At 43.0% G+C, this 16,205-nt stretch overlaps 2 protein-coding genes across 10 annotated transcripts in view; both read left to right on the plus strand.

Annotated features, from left to right (window-relative positions):
- LOC118384315 (sodium/calcium exchanger 2-like) overlaps positions 1 to 7,446 on the plus strand; it is a 103,845-nt gene extending 96,399 nt beyond the window's left edge. For all 3 annotated transcript variants that reach the window (XM_052523837.1, XM_052523845.1, XM_052523849.1), the window contains exon 13: positions 1,448 to 7,446. In XM_052523837.1, the coding sequence (XP_052379797.1) occupies positions 1,448 to 1,824 (377 nt within the window). In that variant the 3' untranslated portion in view covers positions 1,825 to 7,446. The remainder of the gene's footprint in view (positions 1 to 1,447) is intronic.
- Positions 7,447 to 9,027: 1,581 nt separating this feature from the next.
- Positions 9,028 to 16,014, plus strand: LOC118384349 (serine/arginine-rich splicing factor 7-like). 7 transcript variants are annotated; one of them, XR_008140902.1, is made up of 9 exons: positions 9,272 to 9,493; positions 10,056 to 10,284; positions 10,492 to 10,674; positions 12,657 to 12,725; positions 12,803 to 12,844; positions 13,046 to 13,084; positions 13,191 to 13,295; positions 13,547 to 14,439; positions 15,635 to 16,014. XR_008140902.1 is itself a non-coding variant. In XM_035770820.2 (8 exons), exons 2-8 carry the CDS (start codon positions 10,064 to 10,066, stop codon positions 15,684 to 15,686), a joined length of 711 nt encoding a protein of 236 aa, XP_035626713.1. In that variant the 5' UTR covers positions 9,273 to 9,493; positions 10,056 to 10,063; the 3' UTR covers positions 15,687 to 16,014. The 7 variants fall into 7 exon arrangements, 3 of the variants coding, with proteins under 3 accessions (XP_035626713.1, XP_035626745.1, XP_035626735.1); XR_008140899.1 differs by lacking the exon at positions 9,272 to 9,493 and adding an exon at positions 9,028 to 9,051 and having other exon boundaries at positions 13,191 to 14,439; XR_008140898.1 differs by having other exon boundaries at positions 13,191 to 14,439.
- Positions 16,015 to 16,205: the final 191 nt, after the last annotated feature.

Genomic DNA, 16,205 nt, shown 5'->3' on the forward strand with positions numbered 1-16,205 from the left:
ACAATAGTATGCAAGTATAAACACCATGGGACCACGCAGCCGCCATACCACTCAGGAAGGAGACGCGTTCTGTCTCCTAGAGATGAATGTACTTTGGTGCGAAAAGTGCAAATCAATCCTAGAACAACAGCAAAGGACCTTGTGAAGGTGCTGGAGGAAACAGGTACAAATGTATCTATATCCACAGTAAAATGAGTCCTATAATGACAACCTGAAAGGCCGCTCAGCAAGGAAGAAGCCACTGCTACAAAACCACCATAAAAAAATAGAGACTACGGTTTGCAACTGCACATGTGGACAAAGATCATACTTTTTGGAGAAATGTCCTCCTTTCTGATGAAACAAAAATAAAAGTGTTTGGCCATAATGACCATCGTTATGTTTGGAGGAAAAGGGGGAGGCTTGCAAGCTGAAGAACACCATCCCAACCGTGAAGCACGGGGTGGCAGCATCATGTTGTGGGGTGCTTTGCTGCAGGAGGGACTGGCGCACTAAACAAAATAGATGGCATCATGGGGGTGGAAAAATATGTGGACATATTGAAGCAACATCTCAAGACATCAATCAGGAAGTTAAAGCTTGGTCGCAAATGGGTCTTCCACATGGACAATGACCCCAAGCATACTTCCAAAGTTGTGGCAAGATGGCTTAAGGACAACAAAGTCAAGGTATTGGAGTGGCCATCACAAAACCCTGACCTCAATCCTATAGAACATTTGTGGGCAGAACTGAAAAAGTGTGCGCGAACAAGGAGGTCTACAAACCTGACTCCGTTTCACCAGCTCTGTCAGGAGGAATGAGCCTAAATTCACCCAACTTATTGTGGGCCCAAATTTAAACAATTGTAAGGCAGTGCTACCAAATACTAATTGAGTGTATGTAAACTTCTGACCCACTGGGAATGTGATGACAGAAATAAATAATTCTCTCCACTATTATTCTGACATTTCACATTCTTAAAATAAAGTGGTGATCCTAACTGAACTAAGACAGGGGATTTTTACTCGGATTAAATGTCAGGAATTGTGAAAAACTGAGTTTAAATGTATTTAGCTAAGGTGTATGTAAACTTCAGACTCCAACTGTATCTCCTAATGTCATTTAAATACCACAACCATTACTCATTTAATGAGTAAGCTTTGCAGCTTGTCCAGTTAGTGAAATCGTGTGTGTGTGTGTGTGTGTGTGTGTGTGTGTGTGTGTGTGTGTGTGTGTGTGTGTGTGTGTGTGTGTGTGTGTGTGTGTGTGTGTGTGTGTGTGTGTGTGTGTGTGTGTGTGTGTGTGTGTGTGTGTGTGTGTGTGTGACTACAAGGAATGACAACAGCATGGACCCGGGCTCCCTGGCCTACTCCCTCAGCCTCTTCACCAGCTGTGATGACAGGTACTTCACCTATCTCTCTCACTTATCTCTCTCTCTCCTTCCCTACCTCCCCTCCTCCCTCCTCAGACACGTTTGCCAGCAAGGTGGCGGCCACACAGGACCAGCACGCTGATGCGTCGGTGGGCAACGTGACTGGCAGCAACGCGGTCAACGTGTTCCTGGGCATCGGGGTGGCGTGGTCGGTGGCGGCCGTCTACTGGAAGGTGCAGGGCAAGGAGTTCCGCGTTGACCCTGGCTCCCTGGCCTTCTCCGTCACCCTCTTCACCAGCTTCGCTTTCATCTGCATGGGCGTGCTGCTGTTCCGCCGGCGGCCCTCTATCGGGGGGGAGCTGGGCGGGCCGCGGACAGCACGCATCATCACCAGCCTCCTCTTCCTGGGCCTCTGGTTCCTCTACGTCCTCTTCTCCAGCCTGGAGGCCTACTGCCACATAGAGGGCTTTTAGAGGACACATGAGAGCAGAGACAGGGCTACTAGTCAAAACACTGATATACATTATAGTTATTATAATACACACATCTACAACAGTACAGGGCCCAGGCCAAAGGTTGGGACCTGGTCATTATCACTGGATCGCTAATACCTAAGGGATCTGTAGACATACCCGATATACACATACACTTACATACAGACACATACACACACGTACTGAAACATGAACTGTACATATTACTACATGCATGCACAAACAAATGCACACGTGGTCTCTCACCAAGACCAACACACACATACAGCACTGTAACAAGGGCACCACACAGGTTGCGTGTGGCCTGGATCCTGGATGACACCCAGTTAACATCAACCTCCTATTGCACACTCAAGTGTTATACACACTCACTGGACAAACGAGGAAGAGAAGGAGAGAAAAGAAAGTATTGGTCAAGGAAGTGACGAAGGAAGTAAGACTGGAGAGATTTCAAAGGAAGCACGTTCAGAATGTAAACCAGCATGTCGTAAAAGAGGGAGAGTGAAGGAGAGAAAGAGACAGACAGGTGTGTAGAAACTAAGTGTTGCAGTGGCATTCTATTCATTCCGACTGGCTGCGTAACATGGTTTTGGGTCCAGACTGCTTTAATTGAAGCAGGGTAGAGTGCCGTGTGTTTTGCAGGGTGGGCCGTAGCTCCGTCACCGTTGCAGGGAAGGCAAACCAGACTCGATCCACTCGACTCAATCCATGTCTGTGTGGCCTTAAAGCAGTACCCTTTCGCTGGGGGTTCCTTAAAGCAGTACCCTTTCACTGGGGGTTCCTTAAAGCAGTACCCTTTCACTGGGGGTTCCTTAAAGCAGTACCCTTTCACTGGGGGTTCCTTAAAGTAGTACCCTTTCACTGGGGGTTCCTTAAAGCAGTACCCTTTCACTGGCGGTTCCTTAAAGCAGTACCCTTTCACTGGGGGTTCCTTAAAGCAGTACCCTTTCACTGGCGGTTCCTTAAAGCAGTACCCTTTCACTGGGGGTTCCTTTTCAAAGGCAGAATCCACACACGTAGAAGCTGTGGCGGAAAAAGTACTCAACTATCATACGTGAGTAAATGTAAAGATACCTTAATAGAGAATGACTTGAGTAAAAGTAAAAGTCACCCAGTAAAATACTACTTGTTCTAAAAGTATCTGGTTTTAAATGTACTTAATGTACAGTGGTACAAAATGTACTCAATTGTCAGACTTGAGTAAAAATAAAAAGTGAAATAAATGCCATACATCAAATTCCGTATATTAAGCAAACCAGACCGCACAATTTTCTTTTTATTTCTTTTTATTTTCGGACAGCCAGGGGCACACTCCAAAACTCCGACATCATTTAAAAAACGTAGTATTTGTGTTTAGTGAGCCCGCCAGATCAGAGCGAGTAGAGATGATAATGTGTTATATTGATAGGTGCGTGAATTGGACCATATTACTGTCCTGCTTTTGGGTGTCAGGGAAAATGTATGGGAGTAAAAAGTCAAAAACAAAAAAATAGGGATGTTGTGAAGTACAAGTAAAAGTTGTCAAAAAATAGTCATGTACAGATACCCCAAAAACTAGTAGTACTTCAAAGTATTTTTACAAAGTTACTTTACACCACTGCGTAGTAGTGGAATGGGTCCATCTTCAGTCGCTATGACAGAGCACCATGAAAATGGTTGATTAATGAGTAGGATGTTTACATTTAGCAATGGGAGATAAAACAGCAACAGCAACAAAACTGAAAGCCCCAAGTTGCAGTTACTGTATGGTTTCCCATACAGGGGAGGTGGGATTTACGTATGACATTGAAACAAGCTCTCAATTCTGTGTTGGTGTAAATACAATAGGAGTGTATATGTATTTGTTAGAGGGGCTTCTCTACAGATATGGTGGGATGGGGTGGCCAATAATAGATATAATGCATGGGGTTCAGAAACTAGTCACCACTGTCTTACTTCACAGGAAAATGACTTTTGCAGGTAGCTTGTGTAAATTATGGCTCCGAGATGAGGTATCATCCTTTCTCATAACCACAATCCCCATCCATCGAACTTTAACAGAGTCGATCCAGAGGGATTAAATATAAATGTGCCTCCTCATCTGTGGACTTCTGAATGAAGGGAAGACGGAGTTTCTGGAGGCACGACTCTGAATAACGAAAGTCTCACACCCAGCTCTTGAGGCTCTTGCTGTTGTGTCTCACTGGACTTCAGATCATAGATCTGCATTCCACTCCAGCAGACAGTAGAGTCCTCCATCACCATCATGTTTGAGACGTTGTACATTTCGAATGACCTTTCGCAACCACAATGAGAGTGAAATGATGATTTAGCAATGCAGGCACGTTGATGGTGTAAATATTCTTTTATGTTACTGTCCAAGGGTGAGTTACTATCCACTGAAGCACAGCACAACGCGACACAAGCGATCTCCTAGAATGTAGAATGCTACGACAAGAGTGTATCGCTTTCTGACGTATACTTTTCAAAAACAATCCTTTACCTGAATACAGGTATAAAGTCAAACCTTTACATCTATATACTGTATCCCTTTGGCTCCACGCTTGCTCAGTGGACAGTAACTATTCGCCGTTCTTTGGTGGATGAAAAGGTAAAAGCAGAGAGGGGTGGTGAGGTTGAGGGTAGCGTTTGTTTGGTCCAAAAGTTATCCTATGTGAGGATATTGGCCACCTGTGTAGGACTTCAGGACCGACAAGAGTTCTGTACCGGGATGTTTATATTGTTGTTCATTCAATCGAAATCTGTCAATATTTGTGAGAAGAAAAAAAAAAACATGTTTGTTTGTGATACTTGTGATACTATAGCGGAGCACCTTTTTAGGTATGGAGGGCTTGTAGACCCTCTGCTGTGGAATACTGGGTAGAGATGCATGACATGACAGAATAATATTGACAGCACAGCACCGGCATGGACAAAAAAATTATAATGCATGGGTGGTGACAAGAGAATAGTGTCTGTGTCTTTTATGTGAGAAAGCAGAAGGTCCAGACTGCAGCCAGATCTGTGAAGAGCATGCAGACTGCCTCTGCTCCTCACCTGTTTACAGTAAAGGCTGCCCTGAGATCAGCTCAACCCAAACCCAGCTAATTGCCCCCAAATACAGCAACACTGGCCCACCATCAGTACTTAAGACCATGGCATATAAATTATCTTATTTTGGAGTGAGGCTTACAGTACATCAATTTGTCAAACAGTGTTGGTTCAAATGCTCCTATTCTTCTGTTTTATTTTACCTTTTGAAATCCAAACCTCTCCGTTTGCTTGACAGTGAAACTGGGATAGATTACATTTCAAACGGTGAGTTCTCATCAGCTACAGACTGTTATTCAGTAACTACTGATCGTCGCTACTGTAATTCTGCATCATACCCATTTAATGCCTTAAAGTCTAGTACTTACTATTTAGTCAAATTTGACTGGTCTTGTGTGTGCTTTGAGTGGGCATCAGAAACCTAATTGAGTAGTGTGCAATATGTGGAACCAGTCAGCAATCTACTACTGAGTTAAGAAGAGTAGCAAGAGCTAATATGATTACATACAAACTGAAATAACATCTTGAAAGATCAACTTAGCGATACTGTATTTACTCTGGATCTGACTCTACCATATAATATATTATTACCCCTGCCCCAATCTCAATGAGATGAAAGTGCGATTAATAAGATAGTGGGAGATGGGGAGGGGTAGTGAACTGTTACAAGACTGTCCATGGTCCTTACATGTGGTTTAATCACCTGACTTACTGAGTCGCTATGAAAACATGTAGAATAACAAAAGAGAACAAGGCTGACACAAAATGGAGGTGGCTTTATCTCAGTATTGCCAGGTGTTCTGAGGTGGATATGGAGAAAATAGGACACAGCACTTGCTAAGAGTTAATATGCTACACAATACAAGAGACGGATGTTATATCGTATGTGAGTTTTCCCCACTTATTTTAGAGTTCAGGATACTTGGAACTCTAGTTGAACTGTAGAGGTGTCAATCAGTGCAACCAGTGAGAACGATTAACATTTAAATATTACAAATGCAAACAATTAATTAAAAAGGTAATGACATTTTGGAAGTTAAGTGAGTAAACAAATTGACCCCCTCAAAACTATAGATTTATTGATTCAAATAGTAAAGGCTCTCTTGAGAATAGTCATGTATAAATATGCTTATTGTTGCTTGTATAACATATATAATATCAACAAAGATTTCAGTTAACTTGGCCCTCAGTGTTTCCCCAGTCTTTGTCAACTTTTGAAAATAAACGTCTCTTCAGATTATGTTGATAATGCTCCATAGACGTAGACCCAATGGTTTAGGACGGTAATAAAGAGACATTTTGATATTTCTCTAATTGTCCAATTTGAAGACAAATTTCCCCTTGAACTAGTCATTTGATGTAGCACAAACTACATGTATATTTCTGTTGCCCAGATTATTTAATTAATTTATATTTATTAATAATGGTTTATTGTTCAACGGCTCCTTGAAGCAAACCATTTGAACCGTTCCAATGCTTCAAAGAGAGTGGGAGCAATGTGCAATATAAAGCTGACTCTTCTTTGCTTTCATCTTAATGAGCAGTCAACTCGGCTCACTCGGTGGGAGTGAAACACTTATTTTCTCCAGTGTTTGTTGCGCCCTCGGCCAACCAACATAGATTTATTTCATTCACTTGAGATTAGCATGTTTACATACAAATTTGTAATGGACATTCCAATGAACCTTGTCAGTTTGTTCAGGGTTGTTATACATAGGATGACATTTTACAGGGCCTTTACTGTGGTCATTGGGTTGGTTATGACATACTTTTTCCTGAATTGAACTGTCTACAATGTTCAGACAATGTTCAGTGTTTTGATGACTTCTATTTAACTATCTGGCCTTTGCCATTGCTGTAGATCAGATATCACTCAAAGATGTTTTATGTGTTGTAAATGCCATCCTATGTGCAAATGCATGAACATTGTGTGTTAGCATGGTCTGTTAAGGACATCTAGGTTTACATTTGGATCGGGTTATCCCAAAACAGTTTTTGGCCTGTGTGGCTGCTTGCGTGGTCTGCTCACGCTTGCAACAAACTGAGCAATGTCGACTTGGTCGAGCAGCAGGTGAATTGTCATTTTTTGAATACGTGTTAACAGTCTACTTACTTATTCACCACCTATAAAAGCTGTGAAAAGAAAGCCTGACTTTTCCCGTCTATGTCTGAATGTCTCTGATCATTTGGTTGTCAGTTTGTTGGAGTTTGATATTTCTGTGTCTGTGTTCGTGCCCCTCAACTTTCTGTATTGGGGTGAACCACCCCAGGTCTTGCTCTTCAATGTGTCCTTGGTGCAGTTTTATCTGTGAACCTTTCTCTCTGCCTGACATTTGTATGGAATAGTGACTGACTTAAAGAAGATATGTGATATTTACATTTATTCAATACTGTAATAAATTATTTGAAAATTATATTACATTTTATTTATTTAAAGGATAAACAAAGGAAAAGAAAAATGAAACTTGTTTTGGAGAACCTATGGCATGAGGTGTAATGTGTTCTGAAAAAACAACTATGTAATCAACTCAAGTTAACCTTATTGAATATAGTTTATTTATTTTCAACGCTTACTGTGTCTGTGTAATCATTTTATGCATGACAAGTTGAAAACAAGTCACAGACGACATTGATAACAACTCACATTACAAGTCATTGAGTACGCTGCACGTTCAAGACTTTCTCTCATTATATACTGAACAAAAATATAAATGCAACATGCAACAATTTCAAAGATTTACTGAGTTACAGTTTGTATAAGGAAATCAGTCAATTGAAATCCATTCATTAAGCCCTAATCTATAGGTTTCACATGACTGGGAATACAGATATGCATCTAGTCACAGATACCTTAAGAAACAAATCATGTAGGGGTATGGATCAGAAAACCTGTCCTTATCTGGTTTGACCACCATTCACCTCATGCAGCAGGACACATCTCCTTTGCAGAGTTCATCAGGCTGTTGATTGTGGCTTGTGGAATATTGTCCCACTCCTCTTCAATCGCTGTGCTGGGTATTGGCGGGAACTGCAACACGCCGTCATACACATTGATCCAGAGCACCCCAAACATGCTCAATGGGTGACATGTCTGATGAGTATGCTTCCAGGAATTGTGTACAGATCCTTGCGACATTTGGCCGTGAATTATCATGTTGAAATCTGAGGCTATGGCGGCGAATTAATGGCACGACAATGGGCCTCAGGATCTCATCACAGTATCTCTGTGCGTTCAAATTGCCATCGATAAAATGCAATTGTGTTTGTTGTCTGTAGTTTATGCCTGCCCATACCATAATCTGTTGACAATGTTGACATCAGCAAACCACTCGCCCACACAATGCCATACATGCTGTCTGCCATCGGCCCGGTAAAGTTGAAATCGGGGTTAGTCCCATTAACACTTCTCCAGAGTGTCAGTGGCCATCGAAGGTGAGCGTTTACACACTGAAGTTGGTTACGACGCCAAACTGCAGTCAGGTTAAAACCCTGGTGAGAATGAAGAGCACGCTGATGAGCTTCCCTGAGATGGTGTCTGACAGAAATTATTCCGTTGTTCAAACCCACAGTTTCATCAGCTGTCCAGGTGGCTCGTCTCAGACCTGATAATCTCTCTTATTTCTCTCTAATTTTGTGCGCATATTTTTTTACATCCCTGTTAGTGAGCATTTATGCTTTGCCAAGATAATCCATCCACCTGATAGGTGTGGCATATCAAGAAGATGACTAAACAGAATGATCATTACACGAGTGCACCTTGTGCTGGGGACAGTAAAAGGCTACTCTAAAATGTGAAGAAGCCGGATGTGTAGGTCCTGGGCTAGAGTGGTTACACATGGTCTGCAGTTGTGAGACCAGTTGGACATACTGCCAAATTCTCTAAAATGATGTTGAAGGTGGCTTTTGGTAGAGAAATGAAAATATATGGCAACAGCTCTGGTGGACATTCCTGCAGTCAGCATGCCAATTGCACACTCCCTCAAAACTTGAGACATCTGTGGTATTGTGTTGTGTGACAAAACTTCACATTTTAGAGTGGTCCTTTACTATCCCCAGCACAAGGTGCACCTGTGTAATGACCATGCTGTTTAATCAGCTTCTTGATATGCCACACCTGTCAGGTGGATGGATTATCTTGGCATGGGAGAAATGCTCACTAACGGGGATGTAACAAATGTGAGCACAAAATTAGAGAGAAATAAGATTTTGTGTGCATGGAATATTGTGCAAATTGTATAGTGTTTACTGAATGGAATATTTCTGGGATCTTTTATTACACCTCATGAAACACTTTACATGTTGCGTTTATATTTTTTCAGTATATCTAAAAATTAATACATATCTGGAACATTGTAGGTATAAACTCAAGACGTCTCTCAAACCTGTATGTCAGAAAAACAACACATGACCTCACTGTTGTGGGCCACATTACTGCGCAAGTGCATCACTGCACGGGTAGTCTAAACAGAACAGTGAATGTTTGTTGGCTAGTGAAGAATTTGAAGTCCTGTAAAATAAGTAATCAAAATAAGAAATAATTTAAGACATTTCGCCCATGTTTTATTTCTGTAAATTGAGCAGAGACTGATAAATCAATCGCGGAGCTGTGGGGATAAAGGTAAACGTGCGGACGCCATTGTTACTTGAAATCGAATCTAGTGTAGCGAGCTAGTTTTATACGGAAGGTGTAACGTTATTTTACTAGCTGTATCGTCTATGGTTAATTTGAGTGTCACTGGCGATACAATGTCTAGCAACACTATAATAAGGAAGAAACATTGTCAGAGATAGTTAATACCCCGTTATTCACTAAAATTGCGAGCTTGGGTGTATCCATTACGCCGTTTCCGTTGCAAAACGTTTCTTAAATGAAAGCAAATTGAACGAAACAGTGATGGACCTACCTGAATGTGTCCAATAGAAACTCTTATTTTGCTCTGCTAGCTTACCAAACGGTAAATGGTATCCGTAATGAATACACCCATGGCTAGCTAGTTGTTTTTTTTGCCTGCTAACGTTACGCCCCCGGTAGCTTGTATTTATAGCTAATGTTAGCTAGCTATGCTATTTATATTAGTATCTAGTTAGCTTCATACTCTCAAGCACAGCTCAATTTGAACTAACTTTAGCTAATTAACTGGTTCATTTAGGATGTTGACAGTTTCTCCCTATTTCCTCAGGTGGGAAGATGTCATATCACTCGTCTTCTCACAGCTCTTCGCCTAACACCGATTGCAAGGTCTATGTTGGGGACTTCGTCAACGGTGCTGCTAAGTCTGAGCTAGAGCGGGCGTTCAGTTACTATGGCCCTTTACGCAGCGTTTGGGTGGCCAGGCCCGCATGTTTCGCCTTTGTGGAGTATGAGGATACCCGTGACGCAGAGGACGCAGTTAGAGGCATGGATGGGAAGTAAGTAACTTTATATTGACCTACACATCTAACAGCCCATAATGTTTTCACATCAGTTTATACATATTTTAGTTGAAGTGGTGTGTGTTCCGTTTTGGGATATTAATTGTTGTAATTCAGGCCATAATCTTGCAGATGTTGCCCAGTATTACATGTTTTCTTTCATACCCTATTATCACTATATTCTGCCCTCTCTCCCTACCTTAGGGTGCTGTGCGGCTCTCGGATCCATGTGGAGCTGTCCACTGGCATGTCACGGAAGACCAAACATGACCTCCCCAGCCGTCAGCACTTTGACTCTCAAGACTGCTGCTACCATTGTGGGGACAGGGGCCACTATGCCTACGACTGCTACCGTTTCAGCAGGAGGGGTGGAGGTAGTCGGAGCAGGTATTCTTCTTGCCCAATATCTGCTGGCTGCCTCTGATATACAGCCAGTAGCAGTCATAATTCTGCAAAGTTTTCCCTTTATACAACATTGTTCTTACTACATCGCAGTAATAATCAGCTTGAGAAAAATGTCACTATGTTATTGAGAAACAATTATGCACAGACAATATGCTGACCTGGTTGGATTCGTCTCAACTGCTGAGGGGCAATGCTGTCCTCTTTATACACTGCGCAAAAAAATAAAGGGAACACTAAAATAAAACATCCTATATCTGAATTAATGAAATATTTTTATTAAATACTTTTTTCTTTACATAGTTGAATGTGCTGTCAAAAATCACACAAATTATCAATGGAAATCAAATTCATCAACCCATGGAGGTCTGGATTTGGAGTAACACTCAAGATTAAAGTGGAAAACCACACTACAGTTTGATGTAATGTCCTTAAAAGAAGTCAAAATGAGGCTCAGTAGTGTGTGTGGCCTCCACGTGCCTGTATGACCTCCCTACAACGCCTGGGCATGCTCCTGATGAGGTAGCGGATGGTCTCCTGAGGGATCTCCTCCCAGACCTGGACTAAAGCATACGCCAACTCCTGGACAGTCTGTGGCGTTGGTGGATGGAACGAGACATGATGTCCCAGATGTGCTCAATTGGATTCAGGTCTGGGGAACGGACGGGCCAGTCCATAGCATCAATGCCTTCCGCTTGCAGGAACTGCTGACACACTCCAGCCACATGATGTCTAGCATTGTCTTGCATTAGGAGGAACCCAGGGCCAACCGCACCAGCATATGGTCTCACAAGGGGTCTGAGGAGGAACTCATCTCGGTACCTAATGGCAGTCAGGCTACCTCTGGCGAGCACATGGAGGGCTGTGCGTCCCCCCAAAGAAATGCCACCCCACACCATGACTAACCCACCGCCAAACCGGTCATGCTGGAGGATGTTGCAGGCAGCAGAACGTTCTCCACGTCGTCTCCAGACTCTATCACGTCTGTCACATGTGCTCAGTGTGAACCTGCTTTCATCTGTGAAGAGCACAGGGCGCCAGTGGCGAATTTGCCAATCTTGGTGTTCTCTGGCAAATGCCAAACGTCCTGCACAGTGTTGGGCTGTAAGCACAACCCCCACCTGTGGAGGTCGGACCCTCATACCACCCTCATGGAGTCTGTTTCTGACTGTTTGAGCAGACACATGCACATTTGTGGCCTGCTGGAGGTCATTTTGCAGGGCTCTGGCAGTGCTCCTCCTGCTCCTCCTTGCACAAAGGCGGAGGTAGCGGTCCTGCTGCTGGGTTGTTGCGCTCCTACGGCCTCCTCCACATCTCCTGATGTACTGGCCTGTCTCCTGGTAGCGCCTCCGTGCTCTGAACACTACGCTGACAGACACAACAAACCTTGCCACAGCTCGCATTGATGTGCCATCCTGGATGAGCTGCACTACCTGAGCCACTTGTGTGGGTTGTAGACTCCGTCTCATGCTACCACTAGTGTGAAAGCACCGCCAGCATTCAAAAGTGACCAAAACATCAGCCAGGAAGCATAGGAACAGAGAAGTGGTCTGTGGTTATCACCTGCAGAACCACTCCTTTATTGGGGGTGTCTTGCTAATTGCCTATAATTTCCACCTGTTGTCTATTCCATTTGCACAACAGCATGTGAAATTTATTGTCAATCAGTGTTGCTTCCTAAGTGGACAGTTTGATTTCACAGAAGTGTGATTGACTTGGAGTTACATTGTGTTTAAGTGTTCCCTTTATTTTTTTGAGCAGTGTATTTCAATACTGTGGTAATATATCAGAGCAGGGGTCCTTAAACTTTTTCAGCTTGAGACCCAAATGAGAAATTGACTGTCCTCCTGTGAGCCAAATTGTCCTCCGGTCCAAATTAAGTCGAAATAGTGTGTGATTGATTATACATGTATTTTCACAGAAAACCCCTGTATTAGAGACATCACAGCCTGTTTCCTGTATTCCAGATCACGGTCTCGTTCCGAATCCAGGTCACGTGTCAGCCGTTATCGATCCCGTTCCCGCAGCAATGACCGGTAAGTAAACAGAGTTTTTGCTACTGTCATTCAAACCTCTCCCTGTGCTGATTACTGATCTCTCTCCTACAACACAGCAGCAGGCACCGCTCCCCATCTTATCCCAAACATCGGAAGAGGTAATTGTCTACGGTTAATTTTGCATGCTGATGACATTGCATTTTTCTTATTGTCATAGGAAGTATAGTCTACATTTCTATTCTGAGCAAACCTGTTGTTCCTGCAAATGTATTCATATGATTGTTTTCATTTAATGTATCTATTAGCTTCAAAACAGGTCATTTTCTTGAAACACTTAACTCTTCCCACTTCCATATTAGGTCCGGCTCCCCTGTGTGGTCCAGGACATCTGTTCGGAGGTAAACCACTTGTGTATTACAGTTGCACAATAATTTCCTCCTGTCTATGGATCCCATCTGAAGTTGGGGTGCCTGTGTTTTTGCTCCCATGTTTTTTTTTTTGCAGTCGTTCTCGGTCAGGGTCCCGGGCCAGAGGGCGCTCGGCGTCCCGCTTTCTCTCTAGATCCCGCTCTCTCTCCAGATCCCGCTCTCCCAGCCATAAGAGGAATAGGTTAGCTCTCTGCCTCGTCAACCCATACCTTCACAGCTGCTCCTGTACTGTGTAAATGCCATGACTTAAAATGATCGTCTTTGCCTTGTAGCCCATATTGTACAATACTGCTAATTATACTTAATTTGGATGATTTGAAATATTGTTTTGCAAATGTGCTGGAAGCCCCCCTCCCTCTTTTAATCACATTTTTCAGAGATGACACTCATTCACTCAGCTTAAGTTTAGGCATATTGCTATCTGTTAAACAGGGCTAGGTGTGATCAGGTAAGTCGTGGGTAGCTGCCCCCTCAGACCAGCCTCCACCCGAAGTCTGCGGAGTCGACCTTCCAGAACGCACAGAGCGACAACTCATCAGAGAGATGGCTGCTGCTGGAGATGGGGAGGGGAAAGAAATAGTCAGGGACTCTAACACACCCCAAGCTAGAGTGAGGAACACCGCCCCACCCCCCCCCTTTTATCTTTTCCAAATACCTGATTTTAATGTTCTTTTCTCTTGGAGGTCCCTCTCCTAGAATGACCAGGCCAGACCTTGATTAGCTTCAGAGAGTTGCACACTATACTCTGAGAAACAGAGGCTGTTTGGGTGACTGCTGGGGGAGCGGGGCTCTTCTCTTTTCTCTTCTCCCTCAGATCCAGCCTCAATTTGATTAGCTTCAGAGGGCGAGAGAACCTCAAAAACCCAAAATAGAAATCTGTCGTGATCAGACTCCAGTGACCAATCGCATCAGGCCTTTTTTTAAAGAGTGTGGGGAGTCGACTGACTGCAGGAGCACTGACCAGGGTCATCCTTGCTGTGTTAAAGTCCTCCCTGAGGGTGAAAAGGGCTGACCAGAAATCAGCTTGCGCCGCGCTGGTTAAAGAGGTCGCCTGATGAAAGTTCTGACGAGACACATCATCCTACGCGCGTACACACAGTTGTTCCACCCACCACACTCCCTCCCAGAACCCACGCACAACAGACTTGAACGCTGAGCCAAGTTCAGTCGACAAGTTAAGGCCCCTTCCCTACCGAGCCCGGCCTCTTGCTTAGCTTCTGAGAGGGTGAGAAAGGAGAGCTGACAAGAGATCAGACTTCAAGACCCTTCGAGTTCTAGAATCCATCGCTACTCTGTACATGTTGTTTCTGCCACTGTCTCCAAAGGTAATGAAAACCCAAGAGTAATGTCATTCATGATCAGAACGTAGACGTATAGTCTGATACTCCCTAACATACTGTACACTAACATTCAACTATACAGAGCATGCACTGTCCAAATCCACAGGTGTGTGTGTATGTCTGTGGGTGGGTATATGAGTGTTAAATATTATCTTTGGAGACATATTATCCTGGGTGTAGTGATAAGTTTAGGATTGTTTTTAGGGGGAATGTAGATACCTTGATGGTGCTTGTCCTGATACTGTATATTAGGTCAACCTATTTGAATGTTTGCACTGTTCCCTTGGGTTTTAAATAAGTGTCTGCACATAGGTGATAGTTTACCATATCGAGGTAGGATTCTAAAGACGTGTGCTTGCAGAAGGCAAGTTTATTTTATTTGGTCAGTGTTTGTTTTGGGTTTTGGGTGCAATTCTTTGTTCAGATACTACCATGGTCTTTTGTTTCATTGTGTGAAAATGCAAGGGATGATCACCTCAAACTCCCTTTTAAAACATCCCGGTCTCAACACCCAGCGCCTTCATTTCCTTGGCCTATGATACTTTATGGTGATTTAATTATGCAAAATTAGGGTACCCCTCCCTACATGTTATAATTAGTGGATGTTGGTGGTATCCAGTGTAGCTGTAATGTGTTGTATTTATAACGTGTCCTGACCAAGGCAAACTGGTTGTAGTGGGACACAGTGCATTATGGGCAGTAGTGGAAAAAGTACCCAATTGTCATACTTGAGTAAAAGTAATGAGACCTTTGTAGAAAATGACTCGGATAGCCAGGGGCAAGCTCCAACACTGACATAATTTACAAAGGGTTGTTCTCTTGATAAGTGTGTGAATTAGAACATTATTCTGTCCTCCTAAGCATTCAAAATGTAATAAGTACTCTTTGACGTCAGGTAAAATGTAGTAAAAAAAAGTACATCATTTTATTTGGGAATGGAGTGAAGTGAAAGTTGTCAGAAATATAAATAGTGAAGTACAGATACCACTTATAAAAATACTTGAAAATACTACTTAAGTACTTTACACCACTGATTATGGGCCAGCAGGGTTGGAGCTGTGATTGGTTCTGAGATGGGTGCTGGGCTAGTTGAGTGGACAAGATGGGTGCTGGCCGGGCTGCCTGTTGATTGGACATGCTCTGTCTGCCCTGTTCTTACACCATTCTCTGTCTGTTTCAGTCGTTCCAGATCTCCAAGCCAGAAAAAGAGCCCCACCCCAGGGGAAGATTGATTTGAAGACTAAACTCGTCCCCATCCCCCTCCAACCAACTGGCTTTAGCCTTGCAGCTATTTGTTTTGTCTTTGTTCCCTGCATTGATTAGAATCTAGCCCTACCTTTCTGATGCTGTATAATTACACTACAGGATTAGTTTCATATCTAACCATGCATCCCTTACATGATGTCACATTCCTAAAATGGCTATTGTGTGTCAAAACAGTTCAAATAGCTAATTTCAGAAGTGGGATTTGTGAACCAGAACTTTATTTCCTATCTACTTTAAATGTTGCTTTCCCTTTTGTATGACACTGGCAGATTTTGGAATAAATCGACACATTAATTCAGTATTATTCTTTTGAACATTGAACATCTACAGAATGTGTCTTACATGGAGATGTTTTATAGTGAAAATGGAAATGACATGTATGTTTGCCATGAGAAATGGTTTGCAGTCAATCAAGTTTTCATTTTCAAACTTATACCCCACCTAATGCGTCGTACATAAAAACAGCCCTTGGCTCTTTTCAACCT

The sequence above is a fragment of the Oncorhynchus keta genome, chromosome 1 (assembly GCF_023373465.1).
Source record: "Oncorhynchus keta strain PuntledgeMale-10-30-2019 chromosome 1, Oket_V2, whole genome shotgun sequence".
Lineage (NCBI taxonomy): Eukaryota > Metazoa > Chordata > Actinopteri > Salmoniformes > Salmonidae > Oncorhynchus > Oncorhynchus keta.